Below are 12994 nucleotides of genomic sequence, written 5' to 3'. Positions count from 1 at the left end.
CCCCGTAACCTTTGATACCTTTACTATCCATTTAGAAATAGGATGGCAGAGGGGAAGACGCTGTTTCTGAATCCTCTCAACTGGGCCTACCCACTACCTGGTAACACCCGCCCCATCCCTCCCCTATCCTCTTTACACTGACCATCTGCCCTCGACTCTGGAGCAACACACCCAAAATGCTGGAGGACTTCAGCAAGTAATGCAGCATCTGTGGAGAGGAAGAAACAGTCTGTGTTCAGGCTGCCACCCTCATCAGGACTGGAAGGGAAGAAGCCAGAATAAGGAGGTGGGAGGAGGGGAAGGAGGGGAAGCTGGTAGACTGGGTGGATGTGTGGGAGAGGGAGATGAAGTGGTGACAGGTGGAAGAGGTAAAGGGCTGAAGGAGAAGGAATCTGACAGGAGAGGACAGTGGACAATGGGAGAGAGGGAAGGAAGAAAATCACCAGAGGGAGCTGTTGGGCAGGTGAGGAGAAGAGAAGGGGTGGGAGGGAACCAGAATGGGAAATGGAAAACGAGAGAAGAATGAGGAGCAGAAATTAGCAGAGTTTAGGGAAATCAGTGTTGGTGCAATCAGGTATCAGCTCAGGTGAACGGTCTCAACCCAAAACATTGACTGTCCGTTTCCCTCCACAAATGCTGCCTGACCTGCTGAGTTTATTTTTCACTCCATCTGTTGTCTCTCGAGTCCCTAAGGAGTAGTTGGCTCTAAATCACTGTGCAATTATTGACATGGGAATATAAATGTCCAGTGAGGAGCACTGGCCCTTACTGGCCACAGAACATTGGGAGCAATGGCCTCTGATGGACAGTGATGCAATCTGCCGATGACAGTGGTGGTCAGAGTGGAAATGGATTGAGGGGCTGTGGTGAGTAAATAGTGCTGGGGATGTGAGTAACACAACCAAGGCTGTACCTGATTGCTAGCAACCTCCATACCCCAGGCTGAGCGACCAGCCCCTTCAAAAGGACCACTTCGCATCCCACCACACAAATGAGACAATCTTTGGAAACCTTGGTCAGTTGTGTTGAAGCACCTGCTTACACACTGTATGACTCTAAGACAGCTTCTACCCATGACACACTTCCCGCTTCCACCCATCTGATAGTGAAACCTTCACCCAGGCAAGCCCATTCCAATCCCTTCCTGGCCACCTCAGTTCTCTCCCACAGACGCAAGGATTCTGCTGGAAATCTTGAGCAACACACACAAAATTCTGGAGGAACTCAACAGGTCAGGCAGCAGCCATGGAGAGAAATGAACAGTTGACATTGTCAGGAGTTAGAAAGGTCAGTAACTCAGGGTCTAATGACCTTTGCCCCAGAAGCTAGGAGATTAATAATCTTTGTCCTGGAATTAGTAATCTTTGAAAGAGTTAGAGTACTATTTACTGCTGCCCCATGGTCAATAACATTTGCCTCAGGAGCTAGGAGATTAGTAACCTTTGCCCCAGGAGTTAAAAGTTTGGTACATTTTGCCCCAAAGAAAGTAAGAAGACCAATGTATTTTGCCTTAGGAGTGGTTAGGAGATAGGCAACCCTTCTCTCAGATTCAGTAAAACATCAACTTCACCTGACAACCGTGCAATCTTTTCAGTTTTCAGTATCAGCATCCAGGCCATGCCCTTTCTCATTACTACCATCAGAGAAGAGGCAAAGGAGACTGAACAGTCATATAACTTCTTCCCCTCCACTATCAGATTTATGAATGGTCCGTCAACTCATAAGCACTACTGCACTATTCCTCTTTTGCACGATTTATTTATTTTTTATTGTAACTTTCAATAATTTTTAAACATCTTGCTGTGTACTTAAGCCACAGAACAATAAAAATTTCACAGCATATGTCAGTGATAATAAACTTGATTTTGATTCTGATAGAATCAAGGTGTACTTCACAGAAACAGGCCCTTCAGTCCATCAAATCCATGCTAACCTATCTGTACTAAACATTCTTCTCACTATTAGCAGGGTTAGAACATCTGTAACAGAAGAAATTCTGCAGTTGCTGTAAATCTTGAGCAATGTACTCAAAATGCTGGAGCAAGTCAGGCACCATCTATGGAGGGGAATAAACAGTTGACATTCATTAGGTCTTGAAGAAGGATTTGGCCCAAACGTTGATTGTTTATCCCCCTCCATAGAAAGATCAGTGACCTTTGTTCTACTGGTGTAGGTGGAATAACTTTACCCCAGGGAAGGTGTTCACACAGGCATCTTTCCCCCCTTGAGAGGGGATTATAAGCTGTTGCTGGACACAGAGGAAATGTTGTTGGGATTTGGAGAAGATGTGTAGTGTGGAGAGATGAGCGAATCCTCCAGCTGAACTTTCCTTCTCTGCTACAAAAACTGGCTCAGCTCCAAGTCTGCTCAGGCATGCAAGAACCCCTGCACCAAGGAGTTTCAGACTCCTGGGAGCGCACATCACATACAACCTCTCATAGCGCCAGGACACATCCTACACAGTCAGGAAAGCTCACCATCGCCTCCACTTTCTGAGGAGGCTGAAGTGAGCTGGACTTTGCACACCCATACCCACGTCATTCTACAGATACACAGTAGAGAGCATCCTAATCAGCTGCATCACTGTTTGGTATGGATACTGCACTGCAGTGGACAGGAAGTCTCTACAATGGGTAACGTATCACCGGCACCAGCCTACCCACCATCAAGGTCATACATACAGAAGGGGCCAGTAACATCACGAAGGATCCCACCCACCCACCTCGTGGACCATTTGTCCCACTCCCATCAGGGAGGAGGCTACATACAGACTCAAAATCAGTTACTTCCTCCAGCAGTAAGGCTGATCAATGCCTTCACCCACTAACTACTTTATTGGTTCTCATCAACCACATTATGTCCCTACAACCAATCTGTGCATATATCTTAAATATTTATATTTATTGTGTGTTCTGTTAGTATTGTGTTCTTTATCTTTCGTGCTCTTTTTGTGTTGCATTGGATCCAGAATAACAATTAATTTGTTCTCCTTAAACTTGTGTACGGGGAATGGCATTAAACAATCTTGAATCTCTTGAATCATTAGTTACTGGAGAGAATTGTTAGGGACAGGATTTATGAGCATTTGGAAACCCACGTAGGGAGAGCCAGCTCCCTAAGGGAGGCTTTGTGCATGGAAGGTCATGCCTTACCAACTTGTTTTTTGAAAAGTGACAAGGGTGATTGATGAAAATGGAGTTGTGGATGTTGTCTACATGAATTTTAGTAAAGCATCTGACAAGGTCCCTTATGGGAGGCTCATCCAGAAGATGAAGATGCATGGGATCCACGGTGAATTGGCTGTGTGGATTCAGAAATGGTTTGTGGATAGAAGACAGAAGATAGTGGTCGAAGGGATTTCTTCTAGATTGAGGTCTGTGATTAGTAGTGTTCTACAGGGATCTGAACTGGGACTTTTCTGTTTGTGATGTATATAAATGACCTAGATGAAAATGTATATGGATTTGCAGATGATACGAAGATTGGTGGTGTTGTGGATGACTGACAAAGAATACAGCAGGATATAGATAAGTTACAGATATGACAGAGAAATAGCAGATGGAGTTTAACCCGGCCAAATGCGAAGTGTTGCAGTTTGATAGGGCAAGACCCTTAATAGTGTTGATGTGCAAGGAATCATGGGGTTCAAGTTCATAGCTCACTGGAAGTGGTTACAAAGGTTGATAGGGTTGTTAAGAAGGCTCTAATTAGATGTGGCACTGAGTTCAAAAGTCAGGAAATTATGTTGTGGTTTTATAAAACTCAAGTTAGGCCACATCTGGAGTGATGGTCATCCTATTACAGGAAGGATGACAAGGCCTTAGAGAGGCTGCCAGAGAGGATGCTGCCTGGATTACAGGGCATGTGCTATAAAGACAGGGTGGACAAACTTGGGTTGTTTCTTCTGGAGCAGCGGAGGCCGCGGGGAGATCTGATAGAGGTTTATAAGGTTATGAGAGGCGTAGATAGAGTAGGCAGACAATATCTTTTTCCAAAGGTTGAAATGTCTAATACCAGAGGGCATGCATTTAAGATGACAGGGGAAAGTTTTTTTACACAGAAAGTTTTTTACACTGATCACTATCCTGCTGTATTCTTCACCAGACATTTATGGCATCCACAACACCACCAGTCTTTACACAGAAAGTTGTGGATGCCTGGAATGCGCTGCCTCGGGTGGTGGTTGAGACGTTTAAATAGGCACGTGTGAGGAGAATGGAAGAATATGGACATTGTGTAGCAGAAGAGATTAGTTTAGTCGGCCATTTGATCACTAATTTAATTGGTTCTGCACAACATTGTGGGTCGATGAGCCTGTTCCTGTGCTGTTCTATGTTCCATGGCTGTGTTCTATTACAGGGAGAATTATCGTCTGAAGGCAGCGAACCCCACTGGCACATTCTGCACCATCGTCGCCGGCTCTGAATGGGGAACAGTGCCCATTAGGAGCTCTGAGTACCCTGGGCAAGGGCGGAGTCCACAACATCAGCAATGAATTGCTCCACAAATAATTAAATAGAGGCTCAAATAAAAGCTGAGGTTCCTGGCTTACCACCACTGCCAACTCCACTTCCCATCTTGTTAGCAGGTGTGAGCCAAACTTCTGTCGACAGCTTGTTATGAAATAAAGCCTACCTGCTCCACAGAGTCTCTTCAGCCCAACAAATCCCTACTTAACCACGAGTCACATCTAAGCTAGTCCCATTTTGCCTGTATTTGGCCCACATGCCCCTCAACATTTTTTATCCATGTACCTACCTCATCTTTTAAATTAATTCTCAAAATGACTGCTGGGACTACATGAAGCTACTGGGGAATTCTGTTAGGGGTACTGGGAGATGTGGGTGGTTTAAGCCATGCTGGGGAGAGATTAGGGTCCTCACAGTGCATAACAGTTAACACAAGAGCTTTACAGCGTCAGCAATCACTGAGCGTGTTTCGATTCCTGCTGTTACCTATAAGGGGGTATACCTGTATGTTCTCCTCATGATTATGTGGATCTCCTTCTGGTGCTCCAGTTTCCTCCCACTTTCCAAAGACATGGGGTTAATGAGTTGTAGGCATGTTATGATGGCACATTGCAAATCAATACTGTTTATAGATAAATAAAGCTAATCTTTCAATGATATTTCCAATCACTTATCAGGGACTTTTTCCACTTTTAGTTCTCAGAACTCACTCAAGTTGGCAACTTTTCAGTCTCATAAACACAAGGGACTCTGCAGATACTGGAAATTCAGAGCAGGCTCTTGAACCAGAGGAATGTTTAGAGATGTTAGGTTAATTTAAATCTTGGGTAAAAATTAAAAGGACAAGATAGGAAAAGTTCTGTGGGATATTAGAAGTAGAGACAGAAGCATCAAATTTTTAAAAAAACTGGGATGAGCATGGAATTAATGTTGTCAGTTTGCATGGATTTAGTGAGCTGTTTCTGTTTTGTGTATCTCTTTGTGAGTGATGGTTAGAAGAGAACTAAAGAGCTATGCAAAAAGTTCTTTTTGTAAAATCTAACAGGTGAACCCACTGGGGGCTAAGGATGAATATTCTAAAACATTTCTATCTCATTAATTTGTGAAAAGAAAAGTAAATTGGTCTCCTCTATGGATATGCACACTTCCATAGCTGACAATACTGTGACCAGACATTCCAGTGACTCCAGAAATACTCAAATACTATTCTGCCTCAAGGATCCTTTCACATGGGATAGGGACAGAGAAGCCATTAAAGCTGGAGGTACGTGGAAGTCCAAACTCTGTCTCAACAGCTCAAATGCTTAATCTTAGTACCAAATGGGTAAATGTAACTTTAGGAAATTCCTCCTGATCCTGGTGTAAGAACCCAAGCTTCAATAATGATATTAATCTTCAATCAATAAGCTTCAAGACCTTGGCCTCAACACCTCCTTGTGCAACTGGATCCTTGATTTTCTCACTCGCAGACCCCAGTCAGTTCAGATTGGCAACATCTCCTCCACAATCTCTATCAGCAGAGATTCACCATAAAGATGTGTGCTTAGTCCCCTGCTCTACTCACTTTACACTTATCTCTCTGTGGCTACAAGCATCTGCAATGCCGTATCGAAGTTTGCTGATGACACCACTGTACTTGGCCGAATCAAAGGTGGTGATGAACCAGCATAGAGGAGGGAGATTGAAAATCTGGCTGAGTGGTGCCACAACACCAACCTCTTACTCAATGTTAGCAAGACCAAGGACATGATTATTGACTTCAAGAGGGAGAAACTGGAGGTTCATGAGCCAATCCTCTTCAGCAGATCAGAGGTGGAGAAGGTCAGCAACTTCAAATTCCTCAGTGTTATCATTTCAGAGGATCTGCCATTATGAAGAAAGCATGGCAGCGCAGTAAAAGCTCCCTAAAAGTTTGCAAAGATTCGGCTGTCATCTAAGATTTTGACAAACTGTGTAATGGAGAGCATATTGACTGGTTACATCACAGCCTGGTATGGAAGCACCAATGCCTTTGTATGGAAAAGCCCACAAAACATAGTGAGTATAGCCCAGTCCATCATGGGTAAAGCCCTCCCAACCATTGAGCACATCTACACAGTGCGCAGTCACAGGAAAGCAGCATCCGTCATCAAGAACCTCCAACATCTTTCGCTGCTGCCATCAGGAAGAAGCTACAGGACCTTCAGGACCCACAACACCAGGTTCAGGAACAGTTATTACCCCTCAACCATCTGGCTCTTGAACCAGAGGAGCAAACTTCACTCAACTGTACTTGCCCTCAGGAGTTGATCAGTAACTGTTCCTGAGTCTAGTGGTCTGGTGCATTTGATGAATGTACTGGTATCATCTGGTTGCATCACTGTCTGGTATGGAGGGGCCACTGCACAGGATCAGAAAAATCTGCAGAAAGTTGTAAACTCAGCCAGCTCCATCATGGGCACTAGACTCCCTAGCATCCAGGACACCTTCAAAGGGCACATGCCTGAGGAAGGCAGTGTCCATCATTAGGGACACGCTCCCTTCTCTCTACCATCAAGGAGGAGGTACAGGAGCTGGAAGACACACACTCAATGTTTCAGGAATAGTTCCTTCCCCTCTACCATCAGATTTCTGAACAGACAATGAATCCATGAACACTATCTTACCGGTTTTTTGCAGTGCTTGTTTAATTTTATATATATCTACAGAGTATAAATATCTTATTGTAATTTTTTGATTTTAAAAAGTTATGTATTGCTCTGTACTGTTGCTGCAAAACAACAAATTTCACAATATATGCTAGTGATATTAAACCTGATTCTGATTCTACATCGAGGGATCTTGAGGTCTAAGTCCAAAGCTCCCTGAAAGTGGCATGACAAGTAGGTGGTAAAGAGGCATATGGTTGGGACACTGAGTATAAGAATTAAAAGCTTAAACTGCACCTTTATAGAACTTTGACTAGGTTGCACTTGGAATATTGTGTGCAGTTCTGGGTGGCGCATTTTGGGAAGGAAGTGGAGGCTTTGGAGAAGGTGCAGAAGAGGTTTATCTGGATTAGAGACTAGGGAGAGGAGAGGTTGGACTGACTAGAATTGCTTTCTCTGGGGTGTCAGAGGCTGAGGGGAGACCTGATGGAAGCTTATACAATTATGAGAGGCACAGATAGTTAGCCTTTTCCCCAGGGTACTAAACTAATTTAGTCAAATACTAAAGGGCAAATCTTTGAGGTGGTGGGGGTGGGGTTATAGGATTTGGGTGGGGCAGTTTTAACAGACCGTGTTAGGTGCCTGGAACATGCTGAGTGGTGAAGCAAATGCAGCGGTGTTTAAAAATCATTTAAATAGACACATACAGGCAGATGGGAATAGCCACTGACACGGTGGGCTGAGGAGCTTGTCCACACATTCTACCATTAGAGTTCTCACACCATAGACATAGGAGCAGAATTAGGCCATTCAGCCCATTGAGTCTGTTTTATCATTCTATCATGGCTGATTATTATCCTTCATGACCCCATTCTCCTGCCTTCTCCCTGTAGTAACCTTTCATGTTCTGATGAAACAAGAACCTTCAATCTCCACTTTAAATATCCCAATGACTTGACCTCCACAGCTCTCTGTGGCCATAAAGTTCCCAGGTTCACCACTCTCTGACTAAGGAAATTCCACCTCATCTCTGCTTTAAAGCAGAGATTCCACCTGAAATTCCACCTGAGGCTAGATTCAGCCACTAAAAGAAACATCCTCTCCACATCTACTCTATTTTGGCCTTTCAGTAATTGGTATGTTTCAATGAGATCCCCCTTATTCTCCTAAACTCCACTGAGTCCAGGCCCATAGCAATCAAAAGCTCCTCAAATGTTAACCCTTTCATTCCCAGAATCATTCTGGTAACTTCCTCTGGACCCTCTCCAATGCCAGCACAGCCATTTTTTTTTAGATAAGAGGACCCAAACTGCTCACAATACTCCAGGTGCAGTCTGACCAATGACTTATAAAGCTTCAGCTGGACATCCATTCCAGTCCTCTCGAAATGAATGCTAACGTTACATTTGCCTTGCACGTTTGCACCTCTGAGGTTTTGAATTTTCTCCCCGTTTTTTGATTCCTTCTACCAAGCGTCAACACTATATTCCATCTGCCTCTTTGTGCATTCACCCGGTCTGCCTCAGTCCTATAGTCACACTCACTATAATCACTCACACAGTTTATATGGCTCTGTTGCACACACTCGCAGTTTACACATAAATCATTCCTTACTATAAGCCTGCACTTCGCACATTCACAATGTACACACTTGCAATGTATAGTATACATTCACTATCTACTCACTAGCCCCTTGCACACTCACGGGGGCTGTAGGGTCGGAAGCGAGATGGGCGGGGAAAATACTGACCGTAATGCAACCAGTAGAAAGGATATTGAAAGCCCCCGCGGCTGTGTAGGGGCAAGGAGGTATTCCGCGAAGCACATGTAAGCATTTACGGAGAGAAATGATGGGAAAGTTTGGAAGGAGGGTAAAGGATAACAGGAGGAAATTCAGTGCATGTTTTAAACGGTTAAATGCACTGCACGGTTTTCTATAAAGCTTCCAGGTAGCACATTGACCATGCAGGACTGGAAAATATTCTCTGGGTTTGTTGTCACTGGATGAGCGGAGGCTGCAATTCGGGCGTCCGGCGCCTGAGGGCGCAGCGAGCGCCCGGTTGTCTACTCCCCAACCCAGTTCATCCACACTGGCCACACACCTCAAAGGCTCCAGTTAATCAGTAACTCCCCCCCCCCCCCCCCCCCCCCCACAGTCGCACACTTGTAGCTCAGAGCTCCCGGTCCCTGAGAGAGAGGGATCTGCAGACAGGTATTGCTGCCGTGCGAAGGTGAGGAAGTTCTCTGGTCTGCACCCGCACTTCTGGACAACTCTGAAACTTTTGGACGGGTGCATCCACCGGGTGAGGTGTTGGAATCTGGAAGCGGACTACCCCGCAGTATATACCCCACCCAGTCCCTGAAACCCCGCTTCATTGCTGCCGAAGGGACCTGGATCTCAAGGTGTCTCCCACATTCCCAAGACTTAGGCACTGGAATACAATTTGGAGCCTGAAGATCATTCGCAACGTTCCCTCTTCCTGCTTTGGTCGTATTTTTGTTAAGGAAGCGATATGTTGGGATCTGTGAAAATGGAATCACACGAAATTCCCGAGTGGACCAGTTTATATTCAGACCCTGGTGAGGTCAGTATAACGCACAACACCCCTTACAGACATCCGACTACTTTTGCTAAATGTTCTATCTCCATGTAAAGTCTGTCTAGGACACGGAATCTGAAACGAACTGGGTTGTTAGATCTCTGTTCCAAAAAGAGATTGTTGTCAGTGTGGGCTCTCAGGTTAAGGCCTCAATCGGCTCTAGTCTGTGCGCACTCTGGGCTGTAGCCGGTCCAGTGAAGACCGAATTTGGGATAGAAAATGGGACCAAAGCAACGAGCGCGCAAGTAAAGTCCTCGTGTTCCAGGTTCACAGCGATTTCAGCCGCGTACTGCAGTCGCCTCACCCACTGAACTCGATTGTTTCATTTTCAGGGATTGGCGCTGGTCATTTGGGTGCTGATTGGTTCATTGATGGTCGGATCTGCTCCGTGTGGCGTTGTTCTTACACTGGAGTGTGTGTACGCGCGCGGGCAGTTGACTACTACAGATGAGTCCTCGTGAAGGGTCTCGTCCCGAATGTCGACTCCACAGATGCTGCCTGAATTACTGAATTCTTCCAGCATTTTGTGTTTGTGTGTGTAACTGTATCTGCGTGCTACTGTTTGACCATGTCAGCGCCTGTGCCTCTTTTAAAGCCCCATAATTTACATCATTGTGTCCGCCACAAGGTGTACGAGTGTCTGCGTTATAGTGTCAACGTGGGTACGCCTTTGACCATAATGGTGCCTGAGTGTAAGTTCGTGGTCCTCTGCCGTTGTGACCACGTTGGTCCACGTCAAGGCTCAACGTGTTGTGCGTTCAGAGATGCTCTCACCACTGTTACAACGCGTGATTATCTGAGTTACTGTCACCCTCCGACCAGTCCGGCAATTCTTCTTTGACCTCTCTCATTATAACAAGGTGTTCTGACCACCTCTCACTCCACTTTACTGTATACGTTTTTCACACCATTCTCTGTAAACACTAGAGACTAGTTTGTGTGAAAATCCCAGGAGATCAGCAGTTTCTCAGATACTCAAACCTCCCTGTCTGGCACCAACAATCATTCCACTGTCAAAATTACTTAGATCACATTTCTCCCCCATTCTTATGTTTGAATTGAACCTCATGACCATGTCTGCATGCTTTTATGCATTAGGTTGTTGCCACGTGATTGGCTGATTAGATGTTTGCATTGATTAGCAGGGGTACCTAATAAAGTGGCCACTGAGTGTATAGTCTATAAGTGTGATCTGTAATGAAGTGTTAATACGACCTACACATGAACTAATGTGTCAGTGTGTGTAAGTGCCAGTCTGCCTGTAACCATGTGTGTGTGATTATGTGACTGTGCATTGAATCACTGTGTCAGTCAGCATACAGTCATCAGCAAACTATCTGTCCATATTGCACTGTCTGGGGTCTACAGCAGTTTGTAAGCCTGTTCTATATCTGTGGGGCAGTGCACTTACCAGTGTGTCTGTGACTATAGTAGTAGTTTCAGTCTTTGTCCATTGTACAATAGTATTGATATTCATATCTATGGGAGCATGCCTATACCAGTGTGAATTGGAATTGAATTCTGAACTCCAGTGCCCCACGGGGGTTTAAGAGTGTGGTGTGAACCGTACCGTATGTGTGTATATATTATGGAGTGTAGTGTGTATTGCAATCAGTCAGTCTGCATCTATCAGATTATCACCAAGGTGTCACTGCTAATGTCAAGCTGCTGTCGTCTGTGTTCATGCCAGTTTCTGTGTGTATTGAGGCCAGTCTTGTCACCATTGCCAGTTACACTGTGTTTGCTGCCCATTAATGGACAAGGTGTTGCCTTCAATACATTAGTGTGCATATTACATTTTCATATCAATACCTCACTCAATATTTGTGTGCAGTGTGTGCCTTTTTGCCATCCCCCTGCCTAGTATCTGAGATAAATTGGACTTTTTACAAACTTATAATTAAATTTGACACAGGATTATGCTTCAAATCACAAGATTGTCAACCTCCAGCCTTGTAACACTGGCCAGTTCTACACCTGCCTTAATAATAACAAGAATAATAACTTTATTTACAGAGCACTTTTCATACAGACAATCTCATTCAAAGTGCATTACAATGGGATAAAAGTACAAACACTAAAATATATTAAAAAATAAAAATAAATCTGAAACTAAGAGGCAAAAATATGTTAGTTAAAAGCAAGGTTAAATAAATCAGTTTTGAGCTGGCATTTAAAAGTGCCAACTGAGTCTGAATCTCTTATAGTTTTAGGTATTGAATTTCACAGTTCAGGAGTGTCGTTCAAAAAATCTGATCTTTTGAGGAAGTTGTTTAAATTTAAGAGACCAGTGGAAGAAGACCTGTTCACTCTGAGCATGATGTAGGGTATAACAGCCACACAAGTGACACAGCTAATGCTAGTTAGAAACTGTTTGGCAATTAAATGGCATAGTGCCCCAATTAAATAAAGGGAATCCTGGCTATTTTCTCAGTTAGTTTTTGTTCCTTAAGAGCTGTCCTAAATAAGCGGTTGCCCCGATTAATCAGAACCCTCTTTTATGTTTTCATCACTATCTCATTGTAAGTGTCTTTCGACTGAAGTGTTATGTGTTCGTGTGCAAGTATTTGTGTTTATCCCAATGTGTGTATATATGTGAGTGTGCCAGGTGTGTGTGAGAGTTTTTGTGTTTATATTAATGTTATCCTGTTTGATGATGTTTTTTTCCACTGTATGTATCAACAGTGTGTTCCTGTGTCTCATCATCACACTGTGTCAGTGTGTTTATTACGATACGTTTCTGTACAGGTCCATTTTACCGTGTGTTTGTATCTTCACATCACTGTACTATTTGTGTGTCGCCATGCCAACCCTCTCCCTGCTTTCCATTTGTGTTTGTCTGAGCCAATGTTCAGTCCAGCAGTCATCAGAGCCTGAACCGGACTGCTTTCACGTACCATCGCATTGACCCCGAGCCCACTTTAGGCCACTTACCCTCTGTACCTGCATCTGCCTACCCACTGACACTCACCCATCCTTCCTGACAATCACCTTCATCACTCGTCCACTGTGGTCCCAGCCTGAGTCTTTCTACCCACATTGACTCCCAGCTTAGCAGTCTTGATTCTAAAATGTTCATACTTTTCCTGAAACCTCTCCTTGACTTGTAGAGGTAGACAGAAACAAGCCCTCTTCCCGGCTCTGTGGCTTTCTGAGGTAACCCATCTCTCTGCATTTAAAAATCTTAAGTCAAAGTAAAATTTATTATCAAAGTACATATATGTCACCATATACTACCCTGAGATTCATTTTCTTGCAGGCATGTACAGGAAAATAAATGCAATAGAATTTATGAAAA

General features: G+C 44.2%; 1 protein-coding gene across 1 annotated transcript in view; it reads left to right on the top strand.

Moving 5' to 3' along the window:
• Window positions 1-9256: 9256 nt before the first annotated feature.
• The window catches only part of LOC140716355 (hepatocyte nuclear factor 3-alpha-like), a 51832-nt gene continuing 48094 nt past the window's right edge, over window positions 9257-12994 (top strand). The window contains exon 1 of the mRNA XM_073029006.1: window positions 9257-9681. Coding sequence (XP_072885107.1) covers window positions 9610-9681 — 72 coding nt within the window. The 5' untranslated portion in view covers window positions 9257-9609. The remainder of the gene's footprint in view (window positions 9682-12994) is intronic.

This window comes from Hemitrygon akajei, chromosome 25 (assembly GCF_048418815.1).
Source record: "Hemitrygon akajei chromosome 25, sHemAka1.3, whole genome shotgun sequence".
Lineage (NCBI taxonomy): Eukaryota > Metazoa > Chordata > Chondrichthyes > Myliobatiformes > Dasyatidae > Hemitrygon > Hemitrygon akajei.
Note: the sequence above shows the minus strand (reverse complement) of the source record. Positions and strands in the feature narration are given on the sequence as shown.